The sequence below is a fragment of the Neolamprologus multifasciatus genome, chromosome 9, assembly GCF_963576455.1.
Source record: "Neolamprologus multifasciatus chromosome 9, fNeoMul1.2, whole genome shotgun sequence".
In the NCBI taxonomy this organism is placed as follows: domain Eukaryota; kingdom Metazoa; phylum Chordata; class Actinopteri; order Cichliformes; family Cichlidae; genus Neolamprologus; species Neolamprologus multifasciatus.
The window spans coordinates 11,182,338-11,202,158 of NC_140447.1; the positions used below are offsets into that span (position 1 = coordinate 11,182,338).

Below are 19,821 nucleotides of genomic sequence, written 5' to 3' on the forward strand. Positions count from 1 at the left end.
GCTCAGCGTCTGCGGGTGGGCTAAGAAACAGGTGTAGTCTTTGCATCTTTGTGGGAGAGGAGATGGGCACTTAGACGAAAAGAGACAATTCACTTTAGACCCAATAACTAAACAGGTAAACTGAATAATTGCTAAATCTGATTGTTAAATGTTAAAATGTAAATTGCTGACTACACAAGTCATCACAATGAGACAGCAACTGGAGGATGATAAGGAATGTTTACTGCAGTCCAGATGAGAGGCATCTCAGAATAGGATGTAGTGATCATGTAGTGCGAGCAGTGCCACAACTTTCTTAACCAAGACCAAAAAAAAGGATTATTAAGTACAGACATGCCAGGATACTAGAAAACAGACTATCAAAATATGTAAAATGGGAAGGAAAATTCTGAAAAATGCATAAAGATATGCGTTATGTGCTGCTTATGCAGTTTGCAAAAAGTATTATGAATGTTTTTTTTGCCTCAGTGAAATTTGACCTTGCTCTTGTCTGTGCCCATACCTGCAGCTGGCTATGAGAGGACCCCCTGGGCCAATGGGTTTGACGGGAAGATCGGGGCCAGTGGTGAGTGAGAATTTATCCTGTGGAATTTATGCTGCAACACAGCTTTTCAATCTCTAAATGTATCTATTATTCATAGTTTTGTTTTTATTGTATTCATTAAAGTTGTCATTTACAGCCATTGTATATATCTGGAACAAGTATTCAAGATTAAGTTAATCAAATGCATATTTTTAAAAATGCAGTGTTTTATTAGATTGGATTATAAAATATCTTCTTTTGTTGCTTGTGCATTTTTTTTTTTGTACTGTTGGTACTAGAAGAAAGTACAATCAAATACAGAGTAGTACGGGTTTTTTTTTTTTGTTGTTGCTCAGTGAAACAGAGGAAAAACACACGTGTATTAACAGCTGCTTAACATATTGCAACCGGGCAAACTTCTTTTTCTTGGGCTTGTTAATACAAGATCCACAGCTTATCTCCAGGAAAAGACCCTACAAAAGACTTGCCCAGAGATGAATGCCAGATAAAACACAGATCTATCACTTTACCTGTATGTGTAATTTAGGCCTCTGGTGCCAGCTAGACCCGGAGCTATCAGGCTAGTCTTGCAAATAAGTTTGAACTCTAACTTGGCACAAAGCGTTTAGAAGCTGAAAATAAATCGTTTGCAGCAAATTAAGATCAGCGTTTAAGCCAGGTGCATATAATCCATGATTCAAAAATCTGATAGGAGTGTCTTGCAGTTTATAATATCATATGTGCCAATTTGTGCTTAAAAAAATCTGTGCAGTGATGTTTATTTTGATGAGCATTGGTATATGGTTTGACTGCTGTAAAATGTCGCCATCTGCTGTTTTCTTTAAAGAACTGTTTTCCGTAATCTGTCCTGAAGGAAACTGCGTGTGAAAAAAGCTTGAAAAGATATGTATATATAAGCATGCTTGGTTTGTGTTCCCTTACTTTAGGGTCCACCTGGCATTTCTGGATTGAAAGGTGAAAGTGGAGACCATGGTCCTCAGGTGAGGGATAAGTTATGACTTAATGACTGGGTGAAAACATTTCACACAAACTGAGAAACAAATAGTGCTGCTGATCACCAAACTGGTCCTCGTGTGCTTTAACAGGGTCCTCGTGGCACCCAAGGTCCCCCAGGGCAGCCTGGCAAGGCAGGCAAGCGGGTGAGTGAACTCACTCACCTCCAGCACTCGCACTGCAGTGTGTGTGTGTGCTTGCATGCCTCTGTGTTTGTTGTGTGGTTGTTTGTACTTGTCGTCTCTCCTCAGTAGCTGAGAAGCTTATTTCCACTCCAACAAACAATTGCTTGAGATGTGCTTAAAGGCCTGTGGTTCCTCCAATCTTCGGATCAATGGCTGGGCAGTTAATCTGTCTGAAAATGCCAAAACATTAACACTGACTATGAATGTAGGGCGCAATTAGTGTCACGGTTCAGTCCCTCCGCAGGGCCAAACATCGTGACCTAATTGGATACTAATAAACATAAACCAGTCATTTGCAAGTTAGTAATACAAGCTTAATTAAAATGCAGGACTTTAGCTGGTTTTAATGTCACAAAATGTGATTAAATATTGCTTAATTAAATAAATAGTATGCAAGCTACTTATGTACGGATGCAGTGGATGAAATGTATCTTGCGCTGTCATTTCTAATGTTTTCCCTAAAAGCTAGTGAGGCAAGGAGGAGATAGAGATAATAAGAGAAATGTAAGCTGCCCTTCAAAAACGAGTCAAATCTGAAAAATAAACATATTCTTTGGTTTTACTTCATTATTTACTGATTATAACAACCAAACAAATACTCATTTTCTTCATCTATCGGTAAGAATTTGCAACATCCAGGAAGCCAACTGGTTCACAGGAAGAGTAAAAACAAATATTGACATTTTATCTGATGATATAAATAGAACGTAATCGCTGGTAGTTTTCTACAGAAATGAAAAAGGAGACTGATAGCAAAATACAAAATAGAAAAGTGTGTGTTTTTAAAGCAGATATAACAAAAAAATATATTATTATCTTACTTATCTAGAATCCAATAGTTATGTTCTGAACGTCTCCGCAGTATCAAAATCTGTATTCATATTTTTAATCTCTCTTCTGTTTTAAGGGTCGTGCTGGAGCTGATGGTGCCCGTGGGATGCCTGGAGAATCAGGTTCTAAGGTACAAATGCTGCTACATAACATTTAAAGTTTATTTCACTAGAAAAGAGCAAATAGTGGAAGTGCTCTTGTCCATATAAAGATTGCTTTTGTAATATTGCGTACTGTTTCCTTACAGGGTGACAGAGGATTTGATGGACTTCCTGGGCTGCCTGGTGAAAAAGGACACAGGGTGAGCATAATATGGCACTTCATACGTTAAATTATGTGCAGTCTGCTCCTTTTTCAGATCTCTCTGATTTAGAATAGCTGTGCAATTTATCCGCTAAGAGTAAATATGAAACAGAGCATTGTTTGCCTGAGAAACAACTCTAGATGTTTTTGAGCAGGTGAACAAAACACTGCTTCCTCGTGTGATAAGTCACAAAACTGGCATTAAAACAAACTCTCTCAGTTATACAGGATTAGTTATACTCAGATTACAATAATAACCAAAGGTTTGGATATCTTGGATCTCTTTTAGTTGGCTGTAGTGGGTGATGTAGTTTGGAATTTCAGTATATTTCTAAGATCATGTTGAGTAACATCCTTAGATTTCAGTGTGCTGAGTGAAGAACTGTTATGCCAAGAGGGGAAAATGGATTAACAATTTATAATTTGCTACATGGCTTCCACTAATGTACCTGCATTAATCACGCACTGAAGCTCGGTAATTGGTTTGTACATTGAAAAATTACGAATGAAATCACTGTCGAGTACGCCATCCTGTGTGTCACCTGGTTATTCGAAATCTGTGTTATGATGTCGTATTTGGTTCATTCCCAGCAATGGTTTATAGCATCAATGGTTTGGTATGACAGCATGAGATGCAGCAGGAAGTGAAAACATAATGTGTTTAGTATGCAAGGATGAAGAAACAAAAAAGTAACCAGTGTTTGAAAGGACACTAACGTAGTTTTCAAATTAAAAGCTCCAACTAGAAAATTCTACAAAATAAAATAAAAAACATCATAATGTGAGACACTAACCTCAACCTGTGTGCCTTTCTGATCTCTTTCTTCTTTTTCTTAGGGAGAACCAGGACCAATGGGACCCACAGGTGCCCCTGGAGAGGATGGACAGAGAGTAAATGCTTCCTCTTTTATCTCACAAATATCTTCACTCAGCCGAGATGCATCACCAACATACTTATTTAGATCAGATGTGCTTCACCAGCTCAGCCCTCAGGCAGCAGCAGCTGGGTTGAGACTGGGAACTGGGAACGAGGGGAGCTTGTGTCTAACCTTTTCTTCTTATGAAACTACCTTAACCAACTCCTGGCTGTTGGTGCATTCAGTAATGTTTGCAGTGGTTTAACATAAGCTGTAACTGATAGAGGATTTTGAGCACCTAAAATTAAAAGTGATGATTACTAATATATAATACAAGATGCCACTGTTTACTTCCAGGTCTGGTTTATTTGAATTAATATGATAAACGCTAAAAGTTCAGTAAAGATCATTATATTTCATTTTCTCTGATTCTGTCTGTTTCTTCCCTCAGGGCGAGGATGGAGAGATTGGGCCTCGAGGATTAGCTGGAGAGAGTGTAAGGCTCCTGGTTTTATTATATCATGCCATCCCAGATCTATGAAATTACAACACGCTGCAACATGATCTTCCTTAAGTCATTTAAAAAAGCTAACACAAGCATCCAGCAGGGGCAGTAGTGCCCCTCTGACAATTATTCATGAATATTATGACCATAAAACAATTCTCAGTTTATTTGAACTGTTTGTTCCTCATAGGGTCCAAGAGGTTTGCTGGGACCTCGTGGTCCTCCAGGACCCCCTGGATCACCTGTACGTACTTTGACTTTTACCATGTCCCCATGTAGTATCACTGCCTGCAATTAATATGATCGGTCACGAATCTTGTTTAATGTGTCCTCTGCAGGGTGTTGCTGGAGTTGATGGTCCTCAAGGTCCAAAAGGAAACATGGTACAAACACAGCTTCCGCTTTATCATAGTCACCAACATGTGACCATATCAGCTTTTAGTGCTGCAGATCTTCAGACCCTGGGCTGAACTACACAGATGCTTTTACTCAGTGCGCATTGTTAAAGTTTTAGGTTGTAGGATGCACAGCTGTGAGATCAAAGGTTCAGTGCTCAGTGGTGAGTCTGCTGTGATCATTATATCTTAAAGATGTGTTAAAAGTTACATTATGTTAAGATAAATATATATAAATAACAACCACTTACGGAAATGTGTTATTAATACGTTTTGCTGCTATTGAGAATTAAATGTCCACCAAGAGTATAGCCTCTCTTTCATTTATTTCTGTCCTGGACCCCTAAGTAAACATGCTGTGGTATTTTAGGAAAGAGTGGAATTTTTTGGACCAAAGTAAAATACATTAAGCTCAGTAAAAAGGCAATCCAGATTGGAGTATATGAAGCAGATTGGGAAAAGTAGGCATACCAAAATATTTCAATTAGTTAATTAAATTCTTCTGTAACTTATCCCCTGAGATATCATTGCTTTTTCTTTGTGATCTGGGGAGTAAATAGTCCTGGCGACAGACCTGTTAACAGTGCAACACTGGGTGTAATTCAACTGCACTGTATTTCTGAGAGTTGCTCCGGGAATAATGTTTCTTGTCTAGTTTTGACAGTCTTCTTGTTTTTTTCAGGGACCTCAAGGAGAGCCAGGCCCACCCGGGCAGCAGGGAATCCCTGGGACACAGGTGAACGAATCAATCACGAGGTGTCATCACTGCACCTGAAACAAGCAAAGACAAGTGCAGTGCAGGGATATTTTCCATGGACTTATCTTAGGAAAAGAACTATTTGTTTGGTTTGGTTTTCATTGTCTTTGTGTTGGTTTAATTCCTGCAAAGCTTCTACAACTGTTGCTTCAAGCTGACACACACACACACACACACACACACACATAAATATATAAGCACTTATCAGATAGTGTTATGTTGTGCTTCAGTGGAAAACATTATGAGGTCAAAGAACAATGTGAGGCAGAATTTATAAGGACCTAGGAAAAGAGAAGTGCAGCGGTCAGAGAATCTCAGACAGCGTAATAATGTGGCAGCGGATGTTGTTGATGTGGGTCTGATGTGGTGAAACAGTGTCTCAAAGATGGACTACACAAAATACATCTTAGATGCCTCACGCAGTGTTACTGTGCTGTTACATGCAGGTCTTATGAAAGAGAGAAACCAGTGAAAAATATCACTTTGTTACAAAGGACGGAATTCAAACTCATCATTAAATACAAATAATGTTCACCTGAGAGCCCACCTCTCATTGAAGGTTCAAATTTTATCAGCACGTTTTGGCATCAAATAGAAACGGCACTACTAATGAACATTTAGCTGCCACATGTCAGTGATGCTCATCGCAGTTAATGATGTTCACGTATTATGTCGCTATGAATAATGGGAGGGTATTATCTCCTTTCACTTCATAAAAGGATTGGTCTAGTCTATCTACTGCTGAAGGAGGGGATGAAAGAATCACTGGAGCACCTTCCCTTAGTCATTAGAAAATTCATCCAGTTTTTATTAAGGGTTATTATGGCTGCCACTCAGAGAGATTCTGTGTCACTTCCCTCTGTTAGGATTCTTCCTAAGCAAGTTTAACAGTTTGCTTGTAGCCTCTGTATACACTGAGCATTGGTTTAAAAAATGGCACACAAGTGGGAAAAAGGCACATGGGCCGACTGTCAGGCATAGAAGGCAAAGGAGCAAAGGTGGGAAGTAAAAATACAAGATAAATGGGAAGACGAACTTTCACAGTACAACGGAAAGTAACCAAAAGATAAATAACTAATGCTGAAAGACATGAAGACAAAAGCATGGGAAACAAGGACACCAGAGACACAACCAAACCAACAAATATAAAGGGCAATGGCAGGTAGGGACTCAGAAATGCATATATGGGAGCACATAAACAAATATTTAAGGATTTGCAAGCATGCTAAGGGCCAATATACCCCACTTAGAAAGAACAAACACACTTAAACACACAGGCTTAACATTTCTTTACCAGCTAAACTATTTACAGCTCCAACAAACTCCTCAGTTTATCCAGCTTGCGCGTGTGTTTGAGCATGCCTGTTGTTGCTATATCGACTCTCATCTCTATCTGTCTCTTGTTTTGCAGGGTCTTCCTGGTCCTCAAGGCCCCATTGGACCACCTGGAGAAAAAGTGTGTTTATCTCTGTCTTCATTATTTGAAAGCGTATTATTAAAGCATTACGGTTTGTACATGGTGAATGAAATGTTTGTTGGTACAAAAAAATGTAGTCTTGTGCGAGGAATTATTAAGTTGCCGAATCAGTAAACTGTATTTGATATAAGATATAAAGACCCATGATTTGATGTAACTTTTGCATTATTTGGTAAAATAAGGCAAATTTGGTATCTGCAGGTTAGCAAGATTCATGCTAAGTATGCTATGTACTGCATGCTTCTTTGTAATGTCTCTTTGTTAAGTAAGCTTAGTTGTATTTATCTAACTACAATTTAAAATTTAAATTCAGTTTATTTATTTTTTGTTTATGATAGAATTTCTTTTTCCTTGAGTTTTCTTTCATCAAAACTAAGAATCTATACTAAAGTCATTTAGCTTATTTGAACCTGCATGTGATCTTCATAAGAATCCTGGACATTTTTTTAAATCTGTCTTTTTCTTTTCCTCATGCAGGGACCTCATGGCAGGTCGGGGTTGCCTGGATTACCTGGAGCTGATGGGCCCCCTGTGAGTGCTCTTGTTACCTATACACATGCATACTCTATGTCAATATTACACACATACATATCCCACAAACAAGATAATCTAACACCACTTTACTCATTTAATATTCACTAAAATTGTGGGTGCTATTTTTTACTTTTTATTTTGTACTAGTATTAGTAGTAGTTTAGTACTGAATCTGCCGTTTAAATATGGGGCAATTGTGCACTTGTCCACCAAGTTCAAAGATAGCTGCACAGCTAATGTACTTACGAGATCATTGAGGATTAGCGAAACAATAGACATGCAAAGTGTAGTTTGTGGACAATCCACTTTGAGAGCCTTTCCTTTATTTGTTTTGCAAAAATAAAGGAAAGTTTTAGTTCCCATAGATTAAGAATTTAACTATGGGTGCTGAGTAGATGAAATGGACATTTTTACTAAAATTGCTCTTAAGTATGCAAACAAAAAGTGCAGTCATTAATAAAAAAATCAAACCAAAACCCAAGTTAAATTAGTTACATGCTTCCCCTTAAAAGTCAGGAACCATGTCTGGAACATTGTAAAAATGTGGTGGCCATAACTCACACAGATTGAAAATTTACATGTGGAGGTGGTTTTGAGAATATTCGTCTCACACGTCTCACCTGCAAGTTATCAGAAGTTGTGAAAGCAAACAAAATAAAAAGCTTATACCGTAAAATAAGAACCATTCATTCAAGTGACCTGAAACAACAGTATTCTCTATTGAATCCTCTGCAGTAAACCCACCAAGTGGAAAGTAGATTGCTAAGAAAACAGACAGACGCACACACAGATGCACACATATACAGTGACTCCTTGACTTATTTGTGTTATACCTTCAGTCTGTTGGTAATGATTTTTGGAAATGGCCCCCATTTTTGTTTGTTTGTTTTTCTTGAAATATCTCATATGCATTTCAGACTATAAATGAAATTGTTGTGCAAGCTATGTGCTTCAAAAAATGCACATGGACAATATTTTGATTTTTATTTAATCCTTTTTGTGCAGCATGGTAGAACTGTACCTCAGACATCTCTCGTGGCATTTTCCATCACCAGAAATTTGATAAATAGCCTACGGGATTTGTTATTTCGAACTCGTAGTTGTTCATGTCATACCTCCTTCACTGCCCTTACTTGGAGAGGTGTATAAGTTCAACAGGCAGACAGCCTTAGCTGGCCTCAGGCGCCAGAGCCTGGTGATTTACAGCCCTCTACGTCAATGTCACACTTCAGATCGGGGAATGTCAGAGGCCAAAGGATCCCATATGTTTGTGGGCAGTTTATATCCAACCTGTCTGTCTGTACGATAAACCTTACTTCATCAGTGGCCATCACACAAATATCTCATTTAATATTATTACTAGAAAAACTTGTACTTGTAGTAGTATATCTGCTAATATACTATGCTATTGTTTGCAAAAAAGCACCATAGAGCACACAAGTTTACCCTTATAATTAATGCAGCATTGTGTGAATGCACTACAATTCAGCTTTGCTCTGAAATAGTAACTCTTTTGTTTGTTTGCCATGTGTTTGAAGGACAGCACAAAAGCTAGAAATTGATCTTAATATGAATTCAGAAAGAAACACTGGGGTTCTTTTTTGTGAAGTTGCTTCAACATCATAAACGGTTGCATCACGTAGCTCAGTGACACACATTAGGTCACAGCATTCACTAAGTTCAATAGTTTTGCAAGTTTTAACCATGTTGTGATGTCTTTGTTTTGTTTTGCAGGGTCATCCTGGTAAGGAGGGGCCACCTGGAGAGAAAGGAGCCCAAGTAGGTGTTTTGAAGTCACAGAATTTTATCTTATTTTTATTTATTTTTTTATTTTTTTCATTTGTTGATTTATTCATTCATTCACTTTTTAATTGTTATTCATATTCAGATCACATAACATTTTGTTAACTGAGCTTATGTTGTGCCAGTATTTAATATTACAGTTTAGCTCGGTTCAATAATTGACCAACACTGATTGTTTACGATGCAATTGTAATGGCGAACCATCTTAAATTGACACTAATCAGGTATTTAAATATGTAATTACAGGTTTTTATTAATGCCATCTGCATTTATCTGCTAAGCGTTAGCCCCAGTAATCATAAACTGTTTCTTTGCTCCAGGGTCCATCAGGCCCACAGGGTCCCATTGGTTATCCTGGGCCTCGTGGTGTTAAGGTATGATGTTTGATGAGGCATGTATTTGATTGTCCAAACATTTTTTAATTATTCTACAGGAGTTTGTCCTGCTAGACATCATTGTCATCAGTCTAATCTCTGGCTTCTGTCCTACAGGGTGCAGATGGTGTCCGTGGTCTCAAGGGATCAAAGGGAGAGAAGGTATATATGTCTTTTTAAAATATATATATTATTTTACACATTGTTTTTTAATATAAAATATAAACAAAAATAGCTTAATAATTATACATAATGTATTGCTAAAGTCAAAGTAAAGAACCAAATGGGAGTCAGTTCAATGGGATAACTCCCTTGGTTTCTGTTAAGGAAGTTGGCATAGTGAATTGCAGACTGTCAGTCTAAACTTCATCTTGTGATAAAACTGAAGGCATCAAAAATAATGTTTGGGAACAGCTAGTAGATAGTTGCACGTCAACCTCTCCAACTGTGGCTGTTTACCGGCACTCCCAGCTTTGGTTTGAGTCCTTTGAGCTGGAGTGGACAGCTGCTGGAGCCTGAATGTAGAGGTCAGTCGATTGCCTTCTTCAGCAAAGACGGAGACTTTCTTTAAGTGACCCTCGATCCACTGTTGAATGTAAAGCTGCCATGCTCTAGAATATTTTTGAAAGCCCACTACAATCAATTCCAAGCAGTTTGTGAAGTGTTGAACTGTGCGTGTATCCATGTAGAATTTAAACTAATACTTTTTTATATATAGATAGGCATAACTTTTATTCAAGATCAATACAGCTGTGTCACTGTAAAAAAATCTATTATCTGACTGAGAGATGTTGTTCTTACTACAATGACAGGTATTCATATCATTTTTTTTATTGAATTATTTATAGCAAGAGATCCAAAAGCCAAAACCTCGAGGAGAAAGCGTTTGTTATGAATAAAGGATGTGCTTTTCTTGAGGTGTGTGCGTGTGGTCTTTGCGATGCGAGTTGGTGGCAACAGACGTGCTCAGTACTGCATTATGCATCAGAGAGTTGAAAACATGGACAAGTGAAAGTTTCAAAGAACAGAGGAAGAAGTTTGGATGAACTCAATCGTGTCCTTCAGTCCATTTATTCACAAAGTCAATAAACCCGAGCATCATTCGGTGTATTGTAGATATACTGAGTGTCTAGTGTCTTTAAAACTAGAGCAAATTATATCATGTTTTCTAATTTGGTACATCGGTATATAAACAGTCACAAATAAAAGTGAATGGGCACTGCTGCAAATGTAGAGGATGAAAATATCAACAGCTTTAGGTTTCCATGCAGGTGCTATTCCACTATCTGACCAGCAGATAGCACTGTCAATCCTGTGATTTACACGGTGAACCTAAGAAGGCTGAAGCTTTAAAAGATTTTCAAAACATAACTTTTCAAAAAAAGTTTCAGGGAGTTTCTTAGAAAAAATAATCAATTTCAGACAGTTAAACAATGCTTTTAGCAAGAATATAGTAAATTAACCCCCAAAAATGCCAGATATGCCACTAACTTCTCTCATTTCAGGGTGAGGACGGTTTCCCGGGTTTCAAGGGGGACATGGGAATCAAAGGAGACCGGGTGAGGAGCTTGACTGAAATAAAAACACTGATGACTCAACGTTTAGTTGCATCTTTACTATTTGGATGGAAAATTAAGATATGTTGTTATATATTTGTTGATTGTAGGGTGAAATTGGTTTGATTGGGTCCCGTGGAGAGGATGGTCCTGAGGGTCCTAAAGGCAGAGCTGGGCCCCCTGGTGAATCTGGTCCTCTTGGTCTTGCTGGAGAAAAGGTAACATAGCTGCAGACTGCAGTTGTGCTAAAATTGTATTCCTGTGCTTACTTGTGGTGTTAATGTCTCTCAGGGTAAACTGGGTGTCCCAGGATTGCCAGGTTATCCTGGAAGACAAGGACCTAAGGTATGTTTGTGAAAATCAAGTTTTTTTGTTGGGGTTTTTTCTTGGATAATAATAGATAACAAATATTAAATGGTGGTTTACTTTGTTGGCTGTGGTACTTCAAGTCATCGGGTTTGCCAAGTTACTCGGAAATAACACAGCTGACAAATATCCCATATTATGTAGCACACTGGGGTTTTTTTGGGTTTTTTTTAGTTATTTTTAAAAAATTGGCATCACTTTTTAATAAGGTGTCACTAACAAGGCTATAATTCCCTAAATGAGTAAACAACACAGCTTTATTTTGGCAGTGCAAAATTTTAGTGTTATTGCTTTATGGAGGTAAAGTTTGCCATGGATTCAATTTTTGTTGAATGTCCCCAATGCAACATTTGAGGCTCTGCAGAATAGGTAAGCTTTTTTAAAAATCCCCCTGTTCACAGTATGATTACAGAAAATGTCACTTTGTCTCGTGTTTAAAGATATTTTGTGCCATGTTGTAAAGTTTCCCTCCTCTTGTTTCAGTGTGTCAATTATTTTATATGGACTGAGAAAATGTTCTTTAACAAGAAGTATAGTGCAGTATAGATAAGGAACAGCTTGTTTAACCCCTTATGTTTCAAACTCTAGATTCAGGCTATTTGACAGGAGCGTGGGGTTAACAGTGTAAAAGTAACTGAAGATGACGTTCAACAGCAGTGCAGATAAATACAGGATGAGCTTTAATTATTATGCATGTGCTGACCCTCACAGCTTCTCTTGTGTTTCTGTACTTTCCCTCCGTGACATATCTACCTCCTGTCGACAGGGCTCAAGCGGTTTCCCTGGATTCCCGGGAGCCAATGGCGAGAAAGGAGGCAGGGTAAGAAAACACATGCATTAAGTTTTTGTGTATGAAAATCACCACGACATCACGGCCCAGCACAAAAGAAAATTGATTCCCATTACAAAGCATCTGCATGGTGACTTGGCACAAAAATAAATAAATAAATAGATGAATAACAGCAGCGAAATCAATGTCAGGGAGAGAACAAAAGGTGCGGAAACAATTGTGCTTTCATTGAGCCCATGGCCTCATTTCTTGGCTTGAAAAAGAGTTGCACTCACGCAGTTTCGGAGAGTTGCTGAGATGCTGTTTGAGTTTTCATATTTGCACGTTCACCACTGACATGTGCAGTAAGCCAGATATCCCCAGCTCAACACCATTCGTTTTATTAAAGGTGGAGGTAATGGGAGAGAGTATTCGTTTGAAATCCACTTTAATATAAAGATTATTAAAAGTACAAAGAGTTATTAAATAAATCGGCTTAAAAATCTTTTATTAAATTAGGTGGATACTTTAAACTGTATTATTTATATATAGCTTTATTTGGCACACAGAGGTTATTTTGTGAAATAAAGCAATCCAGCCAAAGTCAAAATGTCTCTTCTGATGTGAGAAGCCAAATAGTTACTTAAAAAAGTTCTTTGCTTTCAATGAACATAACTCCTGTACTCTTTATTTATATTTCCATATGACCCGTTAACATTTATTAATGGGATCACACTTTAAATTCAAGGTTTTCTTAGTAGGCCCATACAGGTAAATGGCATTGCACTGTCCTGTAATTACAAATTATTGTTTATTTATCAGTTAAAAGGAAATAATGAGTCACTACAGTGTTTTCTCTGCTTGAACAGGGGACACACTGTTCTCTGCTTGTTGCTCGATGTAGAAGAGATGCTTTGTGTGGAACACATGTTAATGGGGTTTCATATGTTAAGTGGATTAATGCTGGATGAGGACAGACGAGCAGAATCTGTGCTTAAGCCTTTTTTAATTTTTTTTGTTACCTAACAGGGCACTGCTGGCAAATCTGGTCCGAGAGGACAAAGAGGTCCGACGGTAGGTGCTGTTCACGCCATATTTTTTGTGATTAATGGGCTATTAGTGTAAACATTGTTGAATCGTTTAAATTATTCTTCCAGTCAAATTATGTGCATAAATTATAGCTGTTGAACTAGACTGTTGTTGCCATAAAGTCGTGTGCTTAACATGACTTTTTTCTCTCTCTCTCTCTTTAGGGTCCCAGGGGCGCTCGAGGAGCCAGAGGTCCAACAGGAAAACCTGGACCCAAGGTTCTGATGCTATAGCCGTTACAACAAAACACTACTCACAAAGAGTCAAGACTTTTCAATTAAATTGCTACTTTGTCATTTTGAACATAATTAAATAGAGCTGCTTTTTTAAAAATGTGAGCTGATGATGATTTGTTTTTGTGTGTTGAAGGGCACAGCAGGCAACGACGGTCCTCCTGGCCCACCTGGTGAGAGAGTAAGTCCAACACACTGAGCCTGCAGTGGCTGTTGTGCATTTTAAAAGCACACAAGGTTTAGATCCATACCAGTTTGTTTTTGTTGTCCTTGCATTAGAAATATAATTGTTGGTATTAGGTCTATCTCATCAAACTGGATTCTAAGCATCAAAGATAAATAGTAAGAAAAGATGCTAACCTAGTAGGGTACACATAATATGCTTTTTTTTCTTCCCAGTAGATCTCTGGCATCTACTAAAATGATGGCTGTGCCTTACTTTTACTTTTCTAGTTCAACAGGAGGATAAATAATAATTAAGAAATTAAGAAATTAGTTGATCAATCGATAAATTGTTTGTTTCATTTTTAATAAGGGGCAATTCAGGCATCATATAATATTATAATAAGACTTCTGTTCTATATGTTGTTGTCAGCTGGGATTTTGCCTTAATGCTATATCACTGTTCCTACAGACAGCAGCATTTTTGTTTTGTGTTTTTTCACTTGGCTCCCAGCATTGCAATAAAGTAAATTGCTCCTTTGCAGCATTTTGAACTGACACTCCAAAAGGAAAGGAGGAAAGAAAGGAAAGAAAGCGCTTCAAAACTAGATGTTTAGTGCTGGGTGGCTTACTCAGCAAAACAAAGGAAAAGTAAACAGTGTGCAGTTGCTGCACAAAAACAGATTCCCAGCAGTGACACTTTATTTAATAACTTTCATTAGGTTTTGTTAGATTTCTAGTGCCGTTTTAGTGGAATTTGATTTTGTTGTGTATCAAAGAAATGAGAAACATTGGCTTGATTTAGTGAAGGCCTGAAAGAAGGAAGGCTGTTAAGCACCTGCAGCAAATGCTGTTTGCATTAGCATTTACCTACCAGCACTATTTGTACTGACACAGTGCGATGAATTTTAGTTGATCGGGAAATCTGAGCCTCTTTTCTGAAAGTTGAAAGTTGGTAACAACAGAAATGAAATAATGGCACATGTTGCTCCTACCTGTCCTCGGCTAGGTACAGGGATTTCATCATTAATCAGTCATAAAATAGTTTTTTCAGTCTCAAAGGTAAATGTTTATCATAGATATGCTTTCACGGACATAAAGCTTTTTTCTTTTACTGATCTAATACAGTAATGGCACAGTGATTGAAGCAGATATTAATGTACTGCTGTCAACAGTTCTTTGATATTTAAGCTATCTGAGATGTAGTGTCATGAACTCTGTAACAGTGTTACAGAGTGAGGTGAAATAAATTTGAATCTGATGAATAAGGATGATTAAAAGATAAGCTTAAATGATCGAGTCAGCTTTGAAGCTTTTATTAGACTGCAGAAAATTAAACTTCTATTAGATGTTTCATCGATTTATGTTAAATCTCCTTAAATTAAACACTTGTTACCTCAATAATATATAGTAACTGAAATCCTTCTTTAGCATATTTGACTCTACAAACTCGGATACACAACCCCACAATATGAATGTCTCTATTTGTAACATTGTGGGTGGCCAAGACACTTTTCCCCTTAATTAATTAAGATACTATTTGTATAACAGTTTTTAGTCATTACCCTGATTTTTTTAACATGCAGTTTAGCTTTCAGCTGGTTTCAACCCCTCATTAATTATATAAGTTGAGCATACAGTATATGCAGCAACATTGATGAAGATTTGTTACCTGATAAGCTACAGCTAATTTTCTACAACAATGAAAAGTAATATATTAGGATACAACAAAGTTTATTTGGAGTTAATGTTCATGTTGATGAACTTGGAGAATTCAAAAGGTATTTTTGGCTTATTATTATTGCCATGATTCTAATCTTCCTTGTGATGTTGTCTGCTTGATTTAGTCGGATCAGACAGGGACTTTTTTTTAAGTTATCTTTATAACAATATAATATTGGATTTCAAAAAAATATCCATGCTACTGAAAGTTTAAGGTTAGCTGGACAAATAAATCACTGCAAAGAAAAACTCCAGATACACTTTTACTCTCACTACTTTTCTGTGTGGTTAGAAAGTGAGGCGAGTCTTACCAGTAGTCACATCATATCATTTATGACCTGAGGCACAGTTACTCACCTCATGGTGAGGCTAGTTTTTCGATTCAAAAAGCTCCACTTCTCCAACCTTGTTTCGAATTAGCCATAAGCAATCCCAGAGCCTGAGACTTTTTCACTTTTAGGTTTTGTTTTGCCTTTTTTGCATAATGTCATAACCTTAACTTGACTGTGTGTTGATTGCAGGGACCTCAAGGACCACAGGGACCAGTAGGTTTCCCTGGACCAAAAGGCCCCCCTGTAAGTATTTCTCCTTCCTTGGAACAGAAGAAAGCCACTTGGCCTCTCAGACTAAAAAAGCATCTACACTGAGGCTTTGTGGTTTTGCAAGGCTCTGTGTCTAATCTCTTACTTTATTTACCCTTCCTCTGTGTTGCAATAGCAAAATAGCCTGTTTGCAAACATTAGAAGTCACAATTGATTCAATTTGAAGAATTCATAGGGTGCACTAATACATAGCAATATCCCTAATTCTGTTCAGAGGTCATTACTCTGACTGTTATTGAAGCAGAGCTCATTTTCTCACTACCCAGTCAAGGCAGGAGACAAGTGGTAATTTCCACCTATTGATTCCGGTTACATTCATAGCTGGCTCTCACGTCTCAGCCCGTAACGATGTTTATTTCACACAAAAATAAACAAAAAAACTCTAACCCTGAGCCTATTTCCATACCATTCAACTACTTCAAGATACTCAAGGGTTTTTCCTTTCTCAATATTATGTTTACACTGCCCACAAACCATTTGCACAAAATTGTAGTAATAAAACTTGTTGCTTAAAAGAAAAACTTTTACTCAACCAAAGGGCTGTCACTTAAGATATAAGTGTGATAACAATGAATGTCCCTGGCTGCCTGGTGAATGTATGTCTTGCTTTCTACCTGACAGGGACCACCTGGCAAGGATGGGCTGCCCGGACACCCTGGCCAGCGCGGAGAAACAGTGAGTAATTGCAATATCTTGTATGAACATTACAGACCTCACGTTGAACTTAAACCCAGCATGATCTAAGAATTATACATATTGGCTTTTATTTAGCTTTCTACATTTAAACTACTTTAAAACAAGACTTATTCCTGTGGCTGTGCTACAGTATTATACATAAGCATATCTATAGTGCTTTCATATGCAGTAGATAACGATGAAATCGTTGGCACAACATCTCAGTGGGATGCCAGATGTGCAGACCCATTTCGTAAAGCAAACTCTAAAAGAGAAAGCCCTTGTGAATACTGCCTGAGTCTGCTGCTCAGCTGGTCTTTATTCACACAGACAGAATACACACAGACACCGTCGAGGTAAATCCACAGGGCTCAGACTGTGGGCTGTGTAGCCATCCATTTCTGATGGAGTTTCTATCTTATTGTTACTTTGGCATATTTGCAAATATCCAATGAATAGATGCTAAGCCTTGACTGTTTAGTTCCACTAAGGTTTACTTGTGTATCACTGCCTACTGTAAAACAATAACACCTTAGAGATAACTAAGCCAGCATAATATTTGTTGCAGCAGGATAAAACAGTTTGTTCCTTTTTTTATTTGTATTGTTTGTTTATTGTTCCAAAATGTGCATGAGCTAAATGAAAAATGGCTGAATTGGCACATAGATAACAACAATAAAAAAACAAAGCGGAGTAAGATTCGATCAAATGAAGTTAGAATCCCCCGCTCTTCGATTCCTCTGCGCTTGGTGTGCATCAGTGCACCATGGTTTGATGAGGCTCAGAGGACAATGATTCTACTAAAAGCTTGACTTTGTCTTTATCAAAGCTTCCTTTTCCATCTGCCTCTTTCCCTTAGCTAATATAATACAGCACACACAAGTGCTTCCCCGCCTTTTCTGTAATTCAGGCCCCAATAGTAGTCTTCATTAAGGTGTTTATGTGGTGATGAGTGGGCTCCACACAGCAATAAAGATGCTCATAGATGCACATCCTCAGAAATGCAAGTTACATTTAAGTAAGTGCAAATAAAGATTTGAGCTGGTGTCTCTAAGCCACGGCCGATGCTGCAGCAGCCTGACTTGAGGGCTTTCTTTAAAAAATACATCATCATAAATCACAGCACATAGTGATCAATAGGCCTGGAGTCACAAGTCTTTCAGTATTGACTTTGTAAGAAGTTTGCATTTGAAACTTTGGTTAGTTATAGGATAATAAGTTCCAAATCAAATGTGCTGCGATTGTAATACCTCAGTGTGTATAGGTTATAGAAAAGGCCAGAGAATGAGGGATCCAATAGAAAAAGCTGATTTCATCTAACACTCCTCTTGTGCTGATCCTGGGGTTGTACTTGTTTGCTTCTCAGTAACTCTCAGGAAGCTTAATTAAGCTGTACACTGTTCACTGTTTACAAGTGTGTAGCCTTATTACAGCTGTGATAGAGGTAGAAGATACCATTCTTTATCTGGTTGTATCAGTACACTTAATAGTGTGTTTTAAGAAAACTGTTTAATTAGTATTTCAGGAATATACTGGAGTGCACTTGGACTCTGGTCAATGTGGATTGGATTGTTCCTCTCCCTGAAGACAGAAGTTCATCTGATTTGTACTGCACTGTCGGATTCAATGCTCGGGAATTTTGAACTTGGATCTTTTTTTCTCGTCCTGTTTTGCTGTTTAAATGTGCTTAAACGTATCCACGGGGAGTACTTCAATGCAAATCAGCCATATGCTGTGAATGTAAACTTAAAAGTTAACTACAACTAACTGGTCTGTATTCTCCCAGAGAGCATATAACTTAATGGTGACTTGTACACTTAACGCTGTATGCAGTAGTAGTAGAGCAGCTATACTATTATACTGCTGGCTTTGAAGTTGGCTAGTTACACATTCATACACAACATGACCAGAGTTTTATGTCACCTCAATGACATAAAGTCAGTATTTTATTAAAGATTTCAAATTAAATTTAAAAACAAAAACAACAATCAGATGAGTTGGTGCTTGCTCAAGGGACCTCCTATGAGCAAGCACCCTCAGGGAGGGGCAGCTATCTGCTCTGACCAGTAGGGGTGAGGGGAGGAAGACAGGAAAATAGATACACTGTGGAAGAGAGCCAGAGATTAATAATAACTAATGATTAAATGCAGCGTAAGGGATGTTTAAGGGTAACTATATGCAAAATCGAAAAAGGAAAGTTTGAAGCCTAATCTTAAAAGTACAGGGTGTGGCTGTCTCCTAAGTCCAAACTAGGAGCTGGTTCCACATTAGAGGGGCATGAAAGCTGAAGGCTTTTATATACTCTATGAACCACGAGTTAGCCTGCAGTCTAAGAGTGACATGTTCTGTTAGCGACCAAAGCCCAGTTATAAGAAGAAGGACAGGACTTAGAAGCCAAAATGTTCATAATTTTGCACATTTTTATTCCTCATGTAGAAATCCGTCACTCTCATAGCAAACAAATGAAAATGTCATGTCAAATCTGTTGTTGTCTTATTTTTAAATCTTAATTACAGCATTAATGTACAGGTACCCCACTTTATTATCTGAGTGTCTTTATTGCCTGGTTTGGTTTAAACAAGAGGCGTATGTTGTGTGACCCTTCCTTTTCATGTCTACTTTTGACTGCAAGCAAAAAAAAAAGCTGTAAAGCTTATTGCATATCTTAATGTCCACATAGACATTAAGATATGCAACATATTAAACAACTGTACATATAACTCTAGTTATTTACTACCCTGCACTGTATTGCAAAACAATATATCCTTGACTGTAGATAGAAGCTGAAACACTCTTGTTCCAGAATCAAGGAAACGTCAGACCCAAACATATAGTAAATCCCTGCTCATCATCATAAATAATATCACAATAATTGCTGTACATGGGCTTGAATAGATACGATTTATGTCTCCAATGCTGCTGTGACTTGTATAAATAAGGTTTCATACTCTCTCTTTTCTTTTTTCAGGGTTTCCAAGGAAAGACCGGTCCTCCAGGACCAGGAGGTGTTGTTGGGCCCCAGGTAAGAGGAGATATACAGAAAAGGCAAATACATATATTACTAAACAAACAACAAAGCAGACGGTGAT

At 37.8% G+C, this 19,821-nt stretch overlaps 1 protein-coding gene across 3 annotated transcripts in view; it reads left to right on the forward strand.

Annotated features, from left to right (window-relative positions):
* col11a1a (collagen, type XI, alpha 1a) overlaps positions 1-19,821 on the forward strand; it is a 68,483-nt gene that overhangs the window by 23,614 nt on the left and 25,048 nt on the right. For all 3 annotated transcript variants that reach the window (XM_085172895.1, XM_085172896.1, XM_085172894.1), the window contains 25 exons: positions 509-565; positions 1,471-1,524; positions 1,630-1,683; positions 2,630-2,683; positions 2,801-2,854; positions 3,694-3,747; positions 4,165-4,209; positions 4,409-4,462; positions 4,557-4,601; positions 5,296-5,349; positions 6,782-6,826; positions 7,325-7,378; positions 9,116-9,160; positions 9,505-9,558; positions 9,676-9,720; positions 11,064-11,117; positions 11,225-11,332; positions 11,406-11,459; positions 12,247-12,300; positions 13,279-13,323; positions 13,503-13,556; positions 13,708-13,752; positions 15,977-16,030; positions 16,679-16,732; positions 19,701-19,754. In XM_085172895.1, the coding sequence (XP_085029021.1) occupies positions 509-565; positions 1,471-1,524; positions 1,630-1,683; positions 2,630-2,683; positions 2,801-2,854; positions 3,694-3,747; positions 4,165-4,209; positions 4,409-4,462; positions 4,557-4,601; positions 5,296-5,349; positions 6,782-6,826; positions 7,325-7,378; positions 9,116-9,160; positions 9,505-9,558; positions 9,676-9,720; positions 11,064-11,117; positions 11,225-11,332; positions 11,406-11,459; positions 12,247-12,300; positions 13,279-13,323; positions 13,503-13,556; positions 13,708-13,752; positions 15,977-16,030; positions 16,679-16,732; positions 19,701-19,754 (1,344 nt within the window). The remainder of the gene's footprint in view (positions 1-508; positions 566-1,470; positions 1,525-1,629; positions 1,684-2,629; positions 2,684-2,800; positions 2,855-3,693; positions 3,748-4,164; positions 4,210-4,408; positions 4,463-4,556; positions 4,602-5,295; positions 5,350-6,781; positions 6,827-7,324; positions 7,379-9,115; positions 9,161-9,504; positions 9,559-9,675; positions 9,721-11,063; positions 11,118-11,224; positions 11,333-11,405; positions 11,460-12,246; positions 12,301-13,278; positions 13,324-13,502; positions 13,557-13,707; positions 13,753-15,976; positions 16,031-16,678; positions 16,733-19,700; positions 19,755-19,821) is intronic.